The sequence below is a fragment of the Aythya fuligula genome, chromosome 2 (assembly GCF_009819795.1).
Source record: "Aythya fuligula isolate bAytFul2 chromosome 2, bAytFul2.pri, whole genome shotgun sequence".
NCBI lineage: Eukaryota > Metazoa > Chordata > Aves > Anseriformes > Anatidae > Aythya > Aythya fuligula.
This window is the reverse complement of record NC_045560.1, coordinates 90323945-90345150: the sequence shown is the minus strand read 5'-3', so window position 1 is coordinate 90345150 and position 21206 is coordinate 90323945. Positions and strand designations below refer to the sequence as shown.

Below are 21206 nucleotides of genomic sequence, written 5' to 3'. Positions count from 1 at the left end.
CAGTTTTTTAACTTCTCAAAACACGAATTGGCCTGACTACAGGGCTTTGCTGTATACTTTAAGTTGCTCTAGTTGACTCATAGCAGGACACAAGTTCTTAAACTTACACAATCATTGTGAGAGGAAAACAGTTTATTTGATTACACCTATTTCTGGTAAAACCAGTAAAGTCATACATGCAGTAGTATGCTCTTGGAAGTCACGTGTATTAAGTTTTATGTGTTTTTTTAATGGTAGCACTTGAGTATTGACTATGTGAGGCTTGTGAAGGTGTGCTCTCTTTTAATTCAGTTGAGGAGGAGAGCTAAGGGAGTAGCTTTATATTCTATATAATCGGGTATAAACGTGGATTGTGGCCAAAAGAAGTCTTCTCACTGCTTCTCTTGATACCGATCCAGCAATTGTGTGGCCTAACAATTCACTGACTGAATGGAGGCCTGCACTCCAGCGGGGGTGGTATGTGTGTGCGTGTGTGTTTGTTGGTCAGCAAACTGCAGCAACACACCCAGCCCCTGTAGGGTTGCCAGATCCCTTGCAAAGAAGGGGATGGGATGGAGCTGTGATGAAGAAAAGGGGGATTACTGCTTTAGCTGTGGCCTACAGTTCCACCTTTCTTAGGTGGAACACTGAGGGAAAAAAAATAAAAAATGTGTATTAAAACAGGGATTTAAATAGTCTCATAAATTATATGCTTTGTGAATTTTCGGTATTTGTTTAACTCAGGTAATACTGACATAAAAGGGAATCAAAAAGAGCAAAGTTGTGAAGATAGGTGGTGGAAAACTTCAGAAACTTGCCCTATGTTTTGTTACAAGCTAGAAATCCGGACTGTTAATTAACCTGGCGTCTGCAAAGGAAATCTGCTGATCTGTTGAAAAATTGTGTAAGTTTCAGCAAAGTGATGCTGAAACTCTGAAAGCACATGAGGCATTAAAGACTTAACAGTTGTCTTTCAAAGCAGGGACAATTTTCATCTGGCTCTTGGGTTGCCCTTAGTTTGTTACTGGCCTAGTGCAGAATCAACATTTGGAAATGTTCTTGTTCACACTGATTTAATGAGTTAGCTGGATAAATTACCTATAAATCTTTTTCTTAGATGAAGTTAAAAAAAAAAAAAAAATGCTAAAAATGTGCTTGCATTGTGTAAACTGTTGTTTATATCCATAGACATATACATATGCACACACATTTATGCAGGTGCATGCTTATCTATGCAAACTTGACAATCTCATTCATAGTTACAGGTGTCTTCCATTTGTGGATTACAATTGTGAGCTTTATGCCAGTGGATAGGTTAAGTACAAAAAATAACTTGGCTAGGGAATTTAAGGTTTAATTTCAGTCTTTGAGGACAGAACTCTTTTTTTTCTTATTTCAAAAAGTGCTTTCCTGTGGTCACTTCAAGATCAGAAAAAATAGTCACTTGCAGGTAATTCTTTTTGTGAACTTCTGCTTGAATTCTGTAACCACAATGGTTTTAAGGACCATTTTGGATTTTGTTTCCAGGGTCTAAAGAAGATTTCTACTTGAATCATGAGATAATGCGACCTTTCTTATATCCAAATCTTTGAAATCAGAAGAAAGGAAAATTTCATACTCTTGATGTCAGGTAAATTATGTAATACTATTGAAGGCAGACACTTAAGCAGGCTGGATGGAAATGCTTAAATAAGAGTAAGGGATTTGCCTGCATTCAAGGCACCTATTAAGAGAGACTAATTGGAGTCGTGATATGAATTACAGAAATTACGATCTAATTTTAAAACAAATTGTTCTGATTTAATTGGAAGAAGCAGCTTTCTTCGGGAGAAGTGAGAAGATCTGTTGCAAACCTGTCTGCAGTGCTTTTTCTTTGTGCAGCCACAAGTTAAAGCTGTGGTTGTATGCAAACTCTGTGTTGAAAAGAGGTGTGGTGTCTTCTGATAGTGATTTCTTTTAACCCTTCTAGCTGTGTTGCCTCTGTGTGAAAATTAGACCTTTATCCAACTCAGTTGTCTGTAGTCTGGGGACTTGGGGTATTCGTAAAATTTATGTTGGAAGCAGATTTATTAATGCCCTTGTTTTTGGTGATGTCATGAGGCTGCTGCTTATATTCAGGAAAGACTAAGTCATTGTTTACCAGAAACAGGACTCTCGATCTCTGTAGTGTTTTAGCACTTCTGCTGCTGCCTCTGCTTGCAGGGGTGTTATTCTCTGCTGGAAATGTAGGTCAGTATCAGCAGCTTCAGGGTGAGGCCGAATCTTTTTTCAAACCGGTTTTCACCTGTGATTTAAGCAGGTATTCTTTGCATTGTGCAGAGCTGTGCCTCAGCTTTGTTACCTTAACTTGTTGCAGAGCATAACTTAAGGCAAATGGACCAATAAACAACTGAGCGTTGATATTTTTACAGCACTGCAGCAAGATGGGGTGGATATTAATTAAAGCCTGGGGTTTTATGACAGGAACTCATATTTTCTTCTCTAGTGATCTGTCGTTAACTTTGGTAACCTCAATAGAAAAGAAGTGCATTTTAAAGCCTAAGGATACTGATGTTTACTTCCCAGAGATTCCAGTTGATTTCAGTACTAAAGATTATGCTCTTCATACTGCACCAGTAATATTAAACAGATTTATTCTAGGGGCTGTATTGTGTAGCATTTCCTCAAAAACTCTGCTCTAATGTGATTTTCAGCACAAGATGTTTGCAAATTTTGGCCTTTAGCATAAGGCTTACCATTTGGTCAGGCATTGGAATGGGCTGCCCAGGGAACATAAGGTGGAATCCCCATCCCTGGAGGCATTTAAGGGGCCTGGGGACGTGTGAGTAAGGGATATGGTTTAGTGACGGGATTCAGTAGGCCAGGCTGAAGGGTGGACTTGGTGATCTTGAAGGCATTTTCCAACTCAGATGATTGTGTGATTCTGTTCCTTTGTCAAATTTAAGTTCTGAGAGACAATTGATTTCAAACCGCGGTTTTTATCCATAACTGTTGCTTGTAGTGTGCAAGATAAAAGATTGCACTAAGTCTGTAGGATGACTAAATACATCTCCCCCTAATTCCCTCTTTTGTTTCTAGCGCAACTTGCAAAAATGCTTTGGCACTGCCTTAGTGTAGTGCACATGAGAGCTCTGCTCAGAGCTCTAGTAGGGGCTGCTCAGTGTGCGACAGATACTTTTGCTTGCATCCCATCTCTGTCCTTCGTCACCGTGCTCTGGGTTGTGTGTGCTGGGTTTGGAAAATGAGGATTGCACAAGTGTTCTAACTGCTGTTAATGTTTTTGACCTACTGAAAATTATTTTATTGGTCATGTCTTTTTCTAATGGAAAGATGGTGAAATCTGGGCATAAAATTGATGCCAGGTATAGTGAATAGCGGCTTGGGTAACATCTGAGTCTATGACCTTCTTTGTTTTTAGTTAATTTTTGACATTTCCAAATTTTAAAAAATGTATATTCTGTTGTTATTTGCCCTCTCTTTGCTCTTCTGTGGAGAATAGCATATTGGCAGGTCAGAAGAGGTAGAGATCTGACCTATAGTATTTAACATGCATTTCTAATGAGAATAGAGGTATGATATCTGTCTAGAAAATGACCAAAACCTGTAATGTTCTGCCTCCCTGAAGGAGGCTTTCTTCATTGCCTCTTAATCCATCATAGTAGTACATAACTGATTCCATAAAAGACCATGTTTGTAGCTTTTTTTTGGCTGCAATTCTTTAGTCTATGAAACACAAACACATAAGTTTAATTAGGATATTAAATTCCTTTTATTGCATTACTTTCTGAAAAGATTTGGCATGACTTTCAAGGATATACAAGCAGATCATTGCTAACGTCGTAAATATTTGTCTTTTGAGATACGACAGTATAGCACATTTAGAACTCAATCTTGAGGTTTAGGGATAATTTCTAGATAAATTGTCCAATTTTATAGTATTGATAAAATGCCAAGCGTTATCACATAAGGAGATGGTTGCAGAGTTGCATTGCTAAGATAATATTTGAAGTATTTGTGAAAGTCCCAACAGTAACATGAAAGAGGTGGTATTAGGACAGCAAAGGCCTTGTTGATCTTGGGGTCAGGCACTGAGCAGAGCAGGATATAGTTATCAGAAGAATTTCATCTTCCTAGGAATGCGAATGAAGGGTTGTCTAAGATGCTCTAGTAGATTTCTTCTGCCCCAGTGGTGAAGTATGTTCTCCTCATTTATTCAGTGGCATCAGAGAAGAGGTAACGTTGAGATGCTTCAGTCTGTAATCTGACAGGCGCAGATTGGATACTGTGGAAAACCTGCATTTTATAAGGTCTTGAACTATTCTGAATAGTCCTTTTTACATTTAATTGAAGGTAGAAATAAGTTGTGTTTGTTGTTGTTTGTTTCTTTTATCTTTTATCCCACAGAAGTGGGCATGGAGCATACAAATACTCCTCTGAGTTGAGAGGATGTTTTTGTTGATGGATTAGATGTTAGTAAACTGTAGATTTAGTATACTGAATATTTGTTAGTATAGAATGAAAAGCTAAAACAAAAATCTTCCAAAGCTTTGCACCATTGATACTTTTTAACAGAAATGTCCTCGTTGGCTGTTATTTTTAACCATCAAGTAGAAGTTTTAATTGTAGTCCTGTGTTACACAGTTTCTCAAAGTGTTGTGGTGGACACTTAGTCCTTGACCAAAGTTGTTTTGGCAGGTGGAACGGGAAATTTATTTCAATTAATAGGACTTGTCTTTTCTTTCCTTGGAAGATTATGCCAAAACAGCCTTTAAGTTCTGAGATTTAACAACTGAAGTAAGGCAATTCTGTCCAAATAAAATTGATGGCACTTTGAGGCTATTTTTGTCATGTCTCCTGCAGACTATTTGTAGCTTGAACTGAAAGCGAAAAGAGGAAAGCGGCGTATTCAGAAGCTCTTCAGATGCATTTGGAATAGTATCAGGTTGTTATCAAGTGGCTACACACAATCTACTAAATAAATATTTTCTAGGATTTTTTTTAGATACATCTCCCTATCTGAAGCGTGTATCTTCTATGTATGACTCAACACCTTCACAAAAAGTTGTGGCAATAGAGAAGAATAACACAACTGATAGTTGTTTTCAGTCTTCCACTATGAAAACTTGCATAATGGGTTTAAAATTTTTGAAATCATGCTACAGGGTGTTAGGGACAACCTTTTTTTCTATGTTATTCTTGCTCTTTAGCAATGTTGTACACACATGCACTATGGTCTGTCTTCCTTCCTTTGCTTTTAGTATGTTAAACTTCAAGTTAATGAGGGATATGGATCTGTTGCACTGCCTTGTGCTCTTGAGGAGATACAGACCTAAGAGTGACCAACTAATTAAAAGGGACCAGACCAAAGAATTCTAATATATGGCACAAAAATGCAAAAAGTTCAATGAACAATGCTTATGTGTATGCATCTTTCAGGGATCAGAGCTGAGTCATGTCTAGTATTGACCTGTGGCTTCTTTGTAAAAACAACTTTCAAAAGTGTAGCTTGTAAGCTTATTATTATTATTATTATTTCAAATCTGATTTTGATGTGGACATTAAAAACCTTGGATAATTCTCATTTTGTTTCCTAATTAATTTTCTCCTTTTTACTAATTACACAAGAGCAACAAACCAAACGTTGGGGAGGAATATGAGACCTAGTGTAGCTGAAGTTGGGGATTCTAGCTCTGAGAAAGAGCCTAGATGTGGAATAAAGAACATCTTTACTATTTTGAGCGTTGGAATGTGTATGTCAACAAATGAGATTGATCAGGATTTTTGTCTTGATCATGTTGTAGTAGTCTGGCCTACTCTTTTTGTGGTTTTGGGTGATACGGCGGTAAGTCATTGCTTGCATTTAAAATATCTGGCATTTTGAGGGAGTTTCCACAACCTAAATAATGTATGGAGTTGCATTAGCCAGGAGCTTGCATGGTGCATGCCATAGATTAAGGAAAGGAGGATGCGTTTCATATGAAGTAGACATTCTCAGCTGCTGTTTGAATTCTTCATTAAATTGCTGGAGATGGCATGCCTTCCTAACATTATGCACTCAATTTTAAAATTATTTGAGGAATGATCTGACGAAAGGAATGTAATGTATTAGTAGTGAATTAAAATTCAGATTTCCCTTGTTTCATTCCTTATGTGTCACACCCTTGATGGTTAGTAATATTGCTTAACAGTTGGTTGAAACTAACGCTGTACTTTAAAATCTGTAGTAATCCCTTTCTGGAGTAATTTGTTTTTAAATGAGAGACAAAAGGGATTCTTAATTTAAATGTTAGTAAGGAGAAGATGTGAGTTTTGCATAGAAGGCTAATGCTCTAATCACAGGTGTCAACTGTTCTATTTCTGTCCTATGTTCTGCAGCAAGATGTTCCCGCAGGGAAGCAGTGTATGACAATATTTTCAAAATTAAAAGCAGGCTTTAATTGTTGTGAATACATACAAATACGTACAAATACATAGAAAAAGCATATATATAGGAAAGTGGGCGAAAGAAGTATTAAAAACCAGATGCCACGCTATTTGTTCTTTCCTTTGTCCTGCTCGCGTTAATGAATCATCTCAGAATAGCTTTAACCCAAACACAATTTATTTAAACTAGCAAGCAAAAACTTCCAAACCAGTTTTTATGAAACATGCTTGTGTTGCCACCCTGTGCTAGTCTTTTTGACTATTGGTAGACAAAGCAGTCTAGGTCACTCTGAAAGTGTTATTCAGAAAGGGCTGATCTCTGGCTGAGGATAGGGGCAGTGAGGGTGTTCACCTTTTGCACTTCTCGGGCAATGGGGCTGCCTGAGAGGGTGTTCTTGTAAACCTCCTCCACATCTTTCAGGCCTGTTAGTGCTAAAAGGTTTCCCTTCAAGGATGGCTCTTAAATGTTTCAATATATTTATTCTGAAAAAATGATGGAGTGGCTTATTAGCATGGTAATGCCTCATCACTCGGCTAGTTTCTATTATACGAATTCATTGGTCTGGAGCTCAGTAAAATAAAATCTTGTGTAAAAGCAAATTAGGCAAGGCTGAAGATTTGAGATTTAATATTAGTATGGCGATGGCAGAGCCTGTGCCCACCCCAGGAGGGTAGTCCTGTTGAATGAGACATTGTTATGCTTTTTCACAGAGAACAGCCAACAGATTTCTCTCAACTTCTCTACAAATATTCTGTCAAAAGCTGCAGGAACAACTGGCAGATTTGCATTTCTACTGAGGCTGAAGGTCTACAATTGGAAACTTAATTTTCTGGTCTAGGGAACAATGCTGCAGAAAGAATAAAATATTGAGAATTTGGTTTTAGAGTAGCAAAATAGGGTGAAGAAGTGAAAAAGACAAAAAAAAAAAAAAAAAAAAGTCCTATGTATTGAATTTTTCATCTGAAAGTCATAGCATCTTTGCCAAAAGCTATTGTACTTCTCAAGTGATACTAAAGAAATAATACTTTATCTGTCGCAGTACTTCACAAATTTTCTTAATACATGAATTAAATTGAGAATCACAGGGATCTGAGAGCACTTTCTCTAAAGATTTTGACACTCACTTCAGTGTGATGAATAATTAAATTCGGTGGTGATTGTAGACAAGTATAATATTGAGGACAGTGGCTGTTTCAAAGATATTGCTGTTTCAGTTCTCAGAAGGGAAGCGCAATTCCACAGAGGATCTTCCAGATACTTTCAAAATTACACCTGGACTTATTAATCTTTTCTGGGATCTTGGCTTACGTTGGGGTTTTGTCAGTACCTCAGAGCTGAAATGCCTGTGTGTTACGAAAGCTGCTCTTGCTTAGAGCTCTCTGGCTAACGAAGTTATCCAGCAAATAAAATATTAATGCTGGGAGCTTGCTTTTGGCTGACATTCATGGTGTCACCGGTTTTTCCAAAGGGTGGGAATAGATGCTGATACTGTGATCCTGTGTTGACAGGCTGCTCCTTCAGTTTGAGATCTGTATGCGTCTCTAACTTTGAATCTTAAAGGAGTCAGTAGCATCGCATCTTGAGTGTCTGTCTGATTTTGAATAGGCGGGGAGAACAGGTCTGTGCAAGGAACCCACAAATTGGTGTGGTTGTTTTGTAGAGCAGAATCATGCCTCCAGAATTGTTACAAGCACTTTATGTTCAAATTGTTTTTTTTTTTTTTCTATGAGATACTGAAAATATCACTTAGAGTAGTGTTGCAGTGTGTAAAATACTGACTGCATGTGAGGTTACTCATTGAGTGTGTATGTTTTGCACGTCCTGTGTATGCTTTTAGGAGAGTTCAACCTGTGGTCTCCCATGCTAACTTTACAATGTGAATATAATTCTTTAATTTCATCAACTTTTATAGCATTCTTAACATGTATAAGAAGGGGAAGGGAAAAAAAGCACTCTGTGTAATATATATATACCCATTAAATCACATAATATACTTCAGTCACCAGTATTATAGGTAGCATGCATGTACTCTTGGCTTTTCCCAAACATCGAGCGTGTCCACAATTCTTTACCTCTTTTAGTTGTGAATCACGTGGGTTTTGTTCAATATCTACTCTTTCTTTCATGATTTCTTAAGTTTGCCATTTCTCATCTCGTGTATTTCTCTCCCTTTTCGCTTCTATCCCCGTAATAGTACTAGAGTTTCTCTCTTGCCCTCTAAGGGAATGCAGGCCTAAATTAGTGGCCTGAATTAGCATTTGGACATGCTACTCTTCATAAAATAGAGGTAGTGGAAATAAATAGTAGGAAATAAATACTTTGCTGTCGTCTGTGCATGTTAGTAGTATGGATATCCCTTTCATTTCCAGTATTGGTTATTGTATGAAGGTTCTCTTTTCTGAGTGTTAAGATGGAATACATAAATGTATAGACATAAATAAACAAAGGGGGTTTTAATGTGTAAATATTAATTTGTGTACCACTTCTTCCTTTGTCACACTTTGCATGCATAATGTTATTGTTGTTACTTAGAAGTTAACATCAAACTTGCAGTTCTAACTGAAGGCTTGACCTTTACAAAATACACATTTATTTTATTTTTTTTTTGGCTCACAGGTGTAAAACAAAGGTGTATGCAGACAACCTTCCCACAACAAGTGTTGTCATTGTTTTTCACAATGAGGCTTGGAGCACACTTCTACGAACTGTTCATAGTGTGATAAACCGGTCACCGCGGCACATGCTGGAAGAAATTGTACTCGTCGATGATGCCAGTGAAAGAGGTAAGGACAAATGTTGGTACCTTACAGATATTGTAGCTTGCAGTCCTTTTACTTCAAAAATTGAAGCTGGCTTTCTACGGGCTTACCTCTGCTCAACAAAAAACTATAGTGAGGTGGGACGGGGTGGAGAGATGGTAAGCAATGCCCATTCTCAGCTGTAGGGGAGCCATTCTGCTCTGAAAATTAATGCAAATTTATGTGTCTGTTATCTTTTCTGTTGGCATTGTAGAGTTTGTGGTTTCCAGTGGGTTTGTCCCATTTACAGCTTCCATGTTTTGCATTTGGACTTTTAACACATTCCTAAGGCTGGAGGGCATTGAAAACTTGAGTCACCGGATGAATAATAGCAAAGGCAATTGTATTCTTCACACATACCCAGATTTCCTATCAGTACCACCATCAAACTTGGTGCTCAGAGTGATCAATCTTGATTTTTCAGTTCGTGGGAAACTGCATTTCAGTTTCTAGGCTATGAGAGATTTCACTTTTCATCTGGAGCACTGGCTATTGAAAACTCCATGCAGAATAGAACTTTACATATGTTAATGAAATTAATGGACAAAACTTGAAGCTGATTTTCTTACAATAGCTTCATTTAGATTTTGCTTTTCAAATATTTTTGTAAATTCCAGTATAGTAGAAATAAAACGAATGTTCTAGACGTTAGTTGATAGTTCATCTTGTTTTATAGCTGTTTTGTTTCTTGATTGATTTTTCTCGGGGTGGATTATAAAGTGTAACTTGAGGGATATTGTTTTCTTGTGTTTACATATGGGAATGAGAAATGTCTTTCTTACCGAAAGTATTTCTATATTTATATGTTAAAGCCATCGTTTTCAAATAAATTTCCATGTTGAAAGCTGTTAGGCCCCTAGAAAAATCTTGGCAGCCACCAGTTATAGGCTGTTACCTGTAGCAGCAATAATTCCCCTGCCTTCGTTGGAGAACTTAGAGGTGTTTTGCACCCCGTATGCTGACATCTCAGCTTGATGCTTCTGATTCCGATACTGCAAAATCCATGTTATGCTTATTATGTTAATTCCAACTTTAGAAAAAGATGGGTGACTGTCTGAACACATGTCCAAATGATATGTGTATGAAAAGAGACACTGGATTGCAGGTCATATGGGATAAGAAGCATTATGGTGCATGGATTGCAATAGTTAATGAGGGTTTTAGTGCATGTTTAGCTGAAGAACTTAATAGATGAGAAAGAATTTATGGGCTGGAGTTTGGCACTTCTTACCTGATACACTTTCTACCATGAGTTTCTTCTTCAGGTTGCATGTATTTATGTATGTACGATGCCTTAGCATATTGACTGACCTATTCCAGGCCACATAGCTCTAGAGTCGAACTGGTTGTGGAGCTGAGCAAAGAAAGATCATGCCAGTTAACTGAGCCGTGACCAACCTGTTTACCTAAGGAGCTCATGCACTCAGGTTGTGTTTGCACTTGTATTAGCACATGTTCCTTTCTTCTCACTCACACTCACTCTTGGTCTCTCACCTGATACTAACTTTAACCTCTTTAGCCAATATCAGTGCCATTTGGAAAAAGGAGCAGGGGCCTGAAAAGCAATTGCAATCTGGTGGAAGGAGAGGAATGCCCATGCAAAGGGCAAGGTACCCCATGAATGTGTTCCGAATGAGATGAGAGTTGTGATTAGCTTTTTTTAGAAGGGTCAAATTTCCACTGTTTTCATTTGTGGGAAATTTGCAACCATACCCTTCAATTTCTTGTAGTTAATCAACCCTTATGTAAAAGTTCTAGATTTCTTCGCTTCTAATACATGTGAAACTGCTCACCTCTCTTAGTTGTTCCTGGGGAACAATCCTATTTTTAACACAGACATAACTAGCCTTCAATTTCTTTTTAAAAATAAAATCAAGTTGTTTTATGATAGGGCTAGTTATGTCTTCATTATGAAGTAGAATTATAGTCCACTTAAAAATGTGTGTGGCTTTTTAGAGATATATTTTCTGTTTCTGGTTTGAGGTAGGTAATAAAATTAAGGTAGCTTTATTCTAAACTGAAAGCCATAACATTTCAGATTTTCTTCTTGTTGGTGTTATTGAATGCTTTCCTATATTTATTTTTGAAGGCTGTGATCACTCAGGCATCTTTTACTTGTAGTTATTTTCATCAGTTACTTGAAAGCTGTTTTTTTATGCTTTGTTTTCCAAAAACTTATGTTTCCAGTAAACGTGCTTTTACATTAAACAGAGCTGAAGAGTGTGATGCCTGAAAATATGAAGGCTTTAGCATATGCTACTTAAGTATTCTGTTTGTGTTGAATTAAAACAGCAGACTTTTTTTTTTTTTTCTAGAAAAATAAAATGTTCAGCCTGAGTAGTGTATTTTGAATTCCAGCATCAGAGTGGATTTAATTGGAATAAAGTAAGCATTCAGTCTGCCTGAAGCACACTTTGTACCTGTCAGTGTCATGCTCTTAGAAGAGTGAATTTACATAATATCACACACTTATTTACACTGCAAAGAAAAGCTTTGGAGAAACAAGGCATGACTCTAACATTTCTTCTCTAGTTACTGATCAGAATTGCTTGTTTTGTTTTCAAATGTTAATCTGTTAGCTACTTCACCAAAAAAAAGGTTAAAGGAAGAAATCAGAATTAGTCAGGACTTCAAACTAGGTCAAGCATCGAATGGCCAAGTGTGGTAGGCAGATCACTTCAGGACAGAATATACCCAGAGAAGTTAGTTATACAGATGCATGTCAAAACAATATATCTAAAACTAAATTTCTGAAAGTAATGTCTTCCTAAACAATTCACATTTCTTATATATGTGTATGCATGGTTATATATGGTAAATCTGTATTTTATTGCAGCTTAATAAAAATGCTTTGAAACTTAATGTTTCATTTCTAATAACGCAAGTGCGACTCAGTAATAGAATTGTCCAGTTATTTTTTAACTTACACGCTTACTTGACTTTTACTGGATGTATTTGAAAGTTTATGAGAGGAATAACCAGCAGAAAGAGTTAAATGAAACCTATTTCTCTGAAAATATATGAATTATTGTGGAAGTAGAAGGCTTTTTTCTTTTTTTTTCCTAGTTTTATCAGAATTATCAGAATTTTGCTCTCTGAAGTGCGTGAGGCAATGCTAAAAACTTACTTAGACACTCAGTTGTCACTGAAAGGCCACTTTCAAACATCTGACACTGTCATGCATAAAACTTTTCATTTAAGCATTTAACATAGGATTTAGTATAAATATAGCCAGTTGCTTTGCATGGAAAATAAATAATCTCTAAAGCTTAATTCTGGCATTTCTAGTAGGCCAAACTGTTATATGCATTAAAAGACTTTAAATACTTCTTTTGATAAGCAAAAAAAAAAAAAAAAGAAAAACAACAAAAACAAGTCTTCCCTTAAAAGAAACTTACCAGTTTAAATGAGTAATCTTATTAACAGAACTTTTTTGAACAAGGTGCTAGTTCATAATCTTTCTATGGACATGGGTAAAAATTGGGCATGGACTGTTCTTAAACCTATTTCCACCATAGTTAGTACGCTTCACACATTTTCCTGATTGCTTTTAAAAGAAAATTTTCTGAAAAGTACTTGAAAGGATTAATAAAAGCATTAAATACTTCTGCTCTACAGAAAAAAATGTAGGTAGGACTGAAGACTTTTATATGCATTGTGTTGAGCATGACTTCCAGTGGTGTAATTAAAACATTTTTTTTTCATGCTTGTTCTTGATTGACAGCAGTTGTATTGCTGAAATCTCTCTCTTCCTCCTGGCAGAATGTTACCATTGTTCCGTTAATGTAACTGTGTTCAAGGACCAATGTCACAGCTCATACTCATTCATCTTCAAGCCGAGACTGTTTTAAAATATTCAGTACTACACCTGAGATGTGCAGAGGAACATGTAGATCTCTGTGACTTCGTGAGGTTAGCACAGAGAGAAAAGCTTCACCTTTGTATTCAGTGCAATCACGGAGGCTATACACATTAAGCTACAAACATTACCATGATGCTAGTTCTTTTAAACTGGGGACTTTGGATAGCTGTGTAATAAACAGGTGAGACTATATTTGTTGCAGACTCAGTCAACCAAATGAACTCTGCTAAACCCCAGAAGGCCTGCAAAATTTTCAGGCAAGAAAATTGGTTTGCACTACTAACCATTTGTTTGCGACTGTGCTAATATGCACAACAAAAATTAACTCGTTTTGAGTTTCTCTGGAAACAAACATTTAAGATCTATCAAACTGTTAGGCTCTTTCAGCACAGTTCAGCTTCCAAGATGTGTCACAACTTATTTCTATGGGTTTTACTGACAGCCCAAGAATGCAAAGGAAAAAATGAGGGGGGAATTAGCTTGTTCAACCAGAGCAACAGTAAGGAATGGTAATCACCCCCAGGTCAGCTCTGCCTCTTGAGATTTACAAGACAGCCACTAAGAGTTCATGCCATGCTTCTTTCCCTCTGGTGTCATACATTTTCTTGCATGAGGGACTTATTCTTAGATTAAATCCTACTATAGGCTGTGCGCTGTTGTACAACTCTTGTGTGCTTTGAGCATATCGTGTAATACATTCTGTAGCTGTGTTTATAAGAGTATTTATTTTGCCTTTATGATTACTGATTTCAAATCTGTACTATGTTATTACACAAGCTTATGTGACAAGCTTATATAAACATACACAATATCAATTGCGTCAATTGCATTCACTCTCAGTTGTTCTTCATTTAGTGTTACTTATCTTTTTCTGTGATGGACAAAGGCTGTACTAAGTGGAAATTTTGTTAATTGTCACCTGTTTGTACTGCAACTAATTATGAGTATAGGCATTTGGTAGTCATTAGTTATGGCTATTGTATTTTGATTAACTTGATCATCAAATAAGCAGGTTTGTTTGTGATACAGGTGTAATTTTACATAAAGCTGATTATGTCTATTTTTGGTTTTGGGTGTTATAGTGATAACTTAATAAGAAAGACCTTAGCCAGACAAATGTAGAGAAATCAGAATTGAAAAATGGATTTGGTCAGGTTTTAAACTCTGCTTGCAAAGAAATTATCTGTAAGTTACATTACTGTAGGAGTTAATTCATTCTGTTCAGCTAGTCAGCTCATTATCATTACTTTCATGGTAGATAATTATATGCCCAAGAATGTTTATGCATGGGTTTTTGAAAGTAAGAGTCATATCTACTCCATAATAAAATCTTGTCTTATCTCATCAAGTTTCTATGTAAGCATCCTACACTCTTCATTTTTGTTTCCCTAATGAAGAAATGTAGAGGAGAAGGAAGAACTTCTCCTCTAGCAAGAGAAACACAGAGGTGTAAAAGGGCATAGTATGAAATGAAGAATAAGCAGTAGAGGAAACTAGCTGAGAAAAGAGGAAAGAGTTAGAAAAGCGAGGAATTATCTTTTAATTCAAGTCTCCTCACCAAACACAAAAGCTGTATTTTGTAACTGAGAGTTTCCATGCATTTGATCCTTCTTTGCAGACTTTTTGAAAAGACCACTGGAGAGTTATGTGAAAAAATTAAAAGTTCCTGTTCATGTGATTCGAATGGAACAGCGTTCTGGATTGATCAGAGCCAGATTAAAGGGGGCTGCTGCTTCGAAAGGCCAGGTCATCACCTTCTTAGATGCTCATTGTGAATGTACGGTAGGCTGGCTTGAACCGCTGCTGGCAAGGATCAAAGCTGACAGGTAATTATCTGTTGGTCCGTGTTCTTCTTATTTAAGGTTATTGAGAAGTTTCTAAGTATTACGATGTAGCCTACAAGGAAGGTATCTACTTTCTGAAGGGATAGATAAGTCCCGTACTTCTCATTGGTGTAAGGATAAAAGGCTAAGTCAGTACAGTTTTTAAAAAGTAAATAATTTAAAATTAAACCTATATTAGAATGCACGAGAGATCTGAGTAAGAATGGGGTTAAGAGCAGAGGAATTAGAGCTCTTCTGCCTGATCTCCTTCATGAAATTGGGAAGATAGCCTTAAGAAATAAATGGAGCCCTTATCTCAAAAATAAATAATGTAAACAAGAACGGTCAAATTTTACTGTTTTCAGGTTTTCCATGTGATTTCTTTATTTTGTAATATATTCATGCTGTGGATTACTTGTCAATGAGTGGATTTCTATGATATGACTTTGGTCCTCAAGGTTGTGTTTTCCAAAGTTAGAAAAAGAGTAGTTACTGGAATCACACTGACGTACACTGCACTAACATAGCTTTGTATTTCTAAAGTCTATACTCACAACACTTACATCCATGTTAGCATGATGGAAACTGCATTCAGAGTTTTGAAAAAAAATAAAAAGAGAATTGGTTTGCTTTATAAAACATTCGTATATCTGAACAGTAACTCTGTAGTTGCAGACTAGTCTGTTAATAAGCAGTATATTAAATAGGCTGGCTGCTAAGCACAGTGTTACAGATCTGTTTTGTTCTTGAGGCTATAGGTGAAAATCACTTACATGCTAACATTATGAAATACAACATTATGACAAAGCTGCAGCTAATGAATCTGTACAGAACTGTGCAAAGGCACAATGGTAACCTTTAAGTTGTTATCATCAGTAGAAATTTTTGTCAGACACTGTAAATTATTGTTACAATTTCTGCAAATAACCCAACAAAATAAAACCTTTGAATTTAGTTTCAATCCTTGAATCTTTACTGAGCTTTCCGTGAGAGGAAGCCTGCTTGAGGACAGTTATTTAAGTGTCTTTAAGATGATTAGAATTATTATCTCCGAGTATATGCCTTAATGATGTCAGGACAGTGAACAAGGAAACCTCTTCATGTTGACTTTGCTGCAGTAGCTATACTTTGTTCGTGATGGCCATTGTCTCTTAGTCCTGATGGCATGTTGGAGTACTTCCCCTGGGCTAATGTCAGCGTCTTAATTTCAAAATGTTACTTCAAAAATTTACTTTGAGCACTTAAATAGAAAATAAAACCACTTCTCTTTTACATTCAATTGCTGTGTGACATTGAGATATGCTATGATCACATTTTCCATCTGCAGGAGGATGATTATTTATTACTGATAATAGTTCAAATACTGTTTAAAAAAAAAAAAAGTAGTAGTGCCAAAAATGGGTCAGAAAAAGACATTTTATTATTTCTAATTAGCAAGATAGAGCTTGATATCTTTTGTGGTAACAGTCTGAATGCATGTTGAGTAAGGTTGTTAAAAGATAGCATTTGAAATTTTAAACTCTGTACTTGTTAAAAATGGAAAATAACATTTTTTTTTTCCTAGCACTTGAATTAATAAGATTTGGTTCTTTCCTCTTTCTAGGAGAACAGTAGTGTGTCCCATCATCGATGTAATTAGCGATGACACCTTTGAATACATGGCAGGTTCTGATATGACCTATGGTGGGTTCAACTGGAAGTTGAATTTTCGTTGGTATCCAGTTCCTCAGAGAGAGATGGATCGACGGAAAGGAGATCGAACCCTTCCTGTTAGGTAATGATTAAATTGGGTGAAATGTTCACCTGGTGTTTACACGTCTTTTCTAGGTTACTCTTGTCTATAAGTAATTAATGAATTGCGTTGTAGCATTATTTTGGTCTGTATGAAGAAATAGCACGAAGATTATTTTACATGGATTAGTTGCTGGTAACTTCTGGAAACAGGGAAGGAAGCTAGCAGTATGTCACTGTGGAAATATTTCTGTGTGTTATGCTAGTTACCAGCTAGCTGCTAGCTCTTTGCTAGTTTTTATATGATGCACGGATTTTTACTGAATCATGCCTCATTTTTATTTTTTGTTCTAAGAAAGTAAACACTATTTTGAATATGAGTCATTTTTTTTTTGCATGTGTGTATATATATATTTCTGTGTGCATACATAAACTTAATGTCTTCAAAATGCATGGATGGGAGGCAAATTTATTTTAGCATGTCATGTAGATGTTATAACGAATATAATGAGAAACGCAGGTAAGTTGTCTGTAATATGTACTTTTTAACAACCCCAAATTTACATTTTCTGGCCTTATCTTTCTGAAAAGAAAGATACTAACCAAAAAGGTGAGGATGTGGTTCAGTATTATTATTTATTTGTTTTTTCATTATGAAGATTTATGAAATTGAGGGCTAAAGAAGTTAAGCATATTCTCAGGATGGTGCTTAAAGGAGTATTATTTTCCAGTATCCATTTTAGGGGAAAAACACACAGGTTTTTAGTTAAAGACTGTTACCACTCTAGCTTATATATTACATTTTTCCAGGAAAAGCTTAAAGTGTTTCAGAAAAATGGTTGGTCATTTAAAAAAAAAAAAAAAAAAAGTTGGAAAAACAGTTTGTAGACATGAAATACAAAATTATAGCAACAGAACGTGTAGTTCGTTGTTTGTTTTTTTTTTTTAAGTGAATTTGGGAGGTGTTGCTGTGAGAAACTAGGTGTTGCTAGTTAGGAGAAACTAGCACAGTCTTACTTTACTTCCTACCAATAAGGAAGTTGTAAAAGAAAATCTGGTTGTAACTCCGATTGTACAATTTTCTCATGTTAAGTAATACTAGTGAAAGCAAGCAGGCCACTTCACAGCCTTTTGTAATTTTTCAAGAGTAGTTGACAGAAGTATAAATTTCCTGTAAGAAACTTTTCCCTTTCATGAGAGTTACCATCATTGGAGGCAGAAGTCTCCTTTTCCAGGAACGGTAGCAGCTTACTTGGGGCTGTTTCTCTATACAGAGTCAAACTTAAGTGAGAAAACAAGAACAACTGTCACTAGCTGTTCCTCCTCTGGAAAATTTTGAGCTAGCAAATGCATCAATGGTAACTGAATTTGGACAGAAACCTACTGAGAAGGAACAAATTACCTACTGGAGAAATAAAAAGCCATTTTGTCAGTGTAAGCATGAAATGTATTTAATTATGTCTTCATAGTGACTGATGCTTATTTTTTTTTATTTTTTTTTTTTGTCTTTCTTTCAGGACACCAACAATGGCAGGAGGTCTTTTTTCAATAGATAGAGATTACTTTCAGGAAATTGGAACATATGATGCTGGAATGGATATTTGGGGTGGAGAAAACTTAGAAATTTCTTTCAGGGTAGGTAAAAATTCATCTCTGTTCAGTGTTTTATTACTGTCAGGGCATCTCGAGTTCTGCAAAATACAGATATGATGCCTGCAACATGTTTCTTTCCTTTTGCTGTTAGTGGTATGCTTCTGTCAAGTTCCTCCAGTGGAGATGGGCAAAAACTGTACCCATCAGTGAGGAAAAGTGTATGATGAGCAGTTGAAAGGCTTATGACAGAAATGGAATCAGAGTGTTCATCCTGAATAAATACATGTGCTTTTTTTTCAAGAAAGAATTCACTTAGAAAATCCACTTGGCAAGCATAAGTTAAGAATAATATTGTTAGTGATGTTTAGCACATCAGTGCAGCAGCTTTGTTATTCTCTTCTTGTTGTGCTCTACTTTAGTGATTTCATGTTTTCATTTGGATGTGGACCTAACCGCTGTTGTTTCACTTTCATTGCTACCAAATAGAACTGTTTCCTTTTGTTTTGCTTGTCATCTCAGAGTATGTAGATGGGCGCTTCTGTAAAAGTTTCTGAATCTGCCATTTCTGAATCTGAGGTCCAAAATAAAACTGAAAATACTTTCCAAGTAAAATTTTTCAGAATGTATCTTGTTTTTACATGGAGACTCTATTTTATAGTAGACTGTGTGGACAAATTACTACCTGTTGCTTCTCTGTGATTCATGTGAGCCTTTTCCTTCCTTTGCTGTCAGCTTGCCCAGTCCTCTAAAGTAATTCCATGCTGTGAGGCCTGATAAACTATTTCTTATGCTATCCTACTCACACTTGTGAGCATTCTTACCTGTGGAGCAGGAAACAGACTTATTTTTCCTCTTCCAAGCTGTATGTGTATGTTTTACACGTTATCTAATATTTCTCCAATTTGAACAAAAGCAAATAATTGCAATTTTAAATATATATCTTTTATCCATTTGCAGCTATGCAGTAACTGTTCTTTCACTTTCAGATCTGGCAGTGTGGTGGCACTTTGGAAATTGTAACTTGTTCACATGTTGGGCATGTGTTCAGAAAAGCAACACCGTACACTTTTCCAGGAGGTACGGGGCAAATAATCAACAAAAATAACAGACGGCTTGCAGAAGTTTGGATGGATGAATTCAAAAACTTTTTTTATATCATTTCCCCAGGTGAGCAAGCCCTTGGTTATGAGAAATAATCTATTAAGAATTTAAGAGAATTACTACTGGGAAAGAACATGAGTATTATGAGCATTTAGATAAAAATGTTATCGCTTTGAAGTTTGTAAGACAAAGCTCATGTAAGATGTACAAAAAGGAAGACCTTAATTAAAAAATAATTTTGTTAGCCTAACCAGAGATGTGCCCTGAAGTCTTTGAAGTATTTTTTTTTTTATTATTTTTTAAATATGAACATGACTTATGAATGAGCTTCCTGTGCAAGGGAATTAAAGCTCAGTAGAACGTCAAAGAGTTCAATTGTGGTGCTGAAAGCTAGCCATCCGAATGCATCTCATAATGTGCTGGTGTTTGGCCTCTGGCTTCTGTGTTGTAGGCATTCGAGGCTGCATCGATCAGAAATGATTTAAGTGAATTGTTGTAGCAGGAGCGGCAAAACTTAACGTCATTTGCTTGGTAGCGTTTGCGCTTCGCTATCCAGAGTGTAGGATAGTTGCCAATATATTTGACTGTGGTGTTATTTATGATGTTTCTGGAAAATGGATGTTAACAAAACATGAAAATGGAATATATGAAAGCAGATTTCCCATAAACTCAAACTTTGTGCAAAGAAAGTTTCAGTAAAGGAAAGGAAGGCTGGGAAATACTGAATTATTACCTTCCTCTGCAGGTTATGTTTTGTTGTTTAAAAAGCCAGCAAACGAGAGACAAACTTTGGGGAGCAACAGACACCCATAACTACCTGAGATATGGAGAGACTTTCCACTTCAAACACTATGCAGTAGTTTTATATGCTGAATCTGCTTTTCAAATAAGTACTTTTAAAAACTAGTATTCCCTTATGACTTGCTTATTAAACCTGCATAAATGTTGAAATTTAAAACCTATAACACAATATAGCATGAGTCTGAACAATGTCAAATTTAGATTACAGGTTTTGAGAATACTCGTGAGAACAAATGACCATGCTTCTCTTTACTGTTTTTTTTTTTCCTAAGAGAACACATTACTTAAGACATGTAAGATTTTTTTTTTTTTTAAAATAATAAAAAAAAAATAATCTTGGTACTACTCAAAACCTTTGAGGTGAAATCAAAAGCTTAATAGCTTATGGTTACCGCCCTGTGTTTTTATTAATGAAGCATTATGAGTTCAAACATCACGTGTATAAATATATCGTTGAGGTAAGTTGTATATAAATAGCTGCAATTATTTTTGGCTAAGATTGCTTTTATAGATCCATGTCAAGCTAGATTTTTGGATGTACTAAGCAGCTATGAACACCTGACTATAAAAATAAGCTCTTGAAAACAAACCTGAATTACTCGACACAGTGGTAAGGCTGTGTTACTTTATATATATATATAACCTTTGTAGTGCTCCCATTTCATGTGGTAACCATAAGCTACAAAAGGAAGTTAGTGTTTTCGTTTTGTAGAATTACTGTTTTGATAGGGCTTGCTTTCATGGGTTTGCAGCATTGTGGAATATAAATGCATCCTCCTGTTGGAGAAAAGGAGTGTAAGAATTTCACTTAGAAAATCAGTAAAAGTTGAAATGGGGAAAGTAACTTCAGCAATTAGCTGTAATTGCACTGTACGTTCTCTTTCCTTTTGAAAGATGCACGTCTGCATAGGTTGTTGTATGCTAATAGCCTGGACATTTCGTGGATATGGATGTTTTCTTGCCAAGAGCTCTAAGCTGCTCTTAGAGCATCTGCACCTGCCAACTGGTGCACAGTCTCTGTATACCCATATCCATACTGATGCTGTGCTAAAGTTTGATGCTAGAATTTCCAAGTGTTTTAAGAACCGTAGGAT

The 21206-nt window shown here is 36.2% G+C and overlaps 1 protein-coding gene across 1 annotated transcript in view; it reads left to right on the top strand.

Moving 5' to 3' along the window:
• GALNT1 (polypeptide N-acetylgalactosaminyltransferase 1) overlaps positions 1–21206 on the top strand; it is a 44459-nt gene that overhangs the window by 10709 nt on the left and 12544 nt on the right. The window contains exons 3-7 of the mRNA XM_032182595.1: positions 9020–9186; positions 14682–14889; positions 16490–16660; positions 18135–18252; positions 19197–19377. Of these exons, the coding sequence (XP_032038486.1) occupies positions 9020–9186; positions 14682–14889; positions 16490–16660; positions 18135–18252; positions 19197–19377 (845 nt within the window). The remainder of the gene's footprint in view (positions 1–9019; positions 9187–14681; positions 14890–16489; positions 16661–18134; positions 18253–19196; positions 19378–21206) is intronic.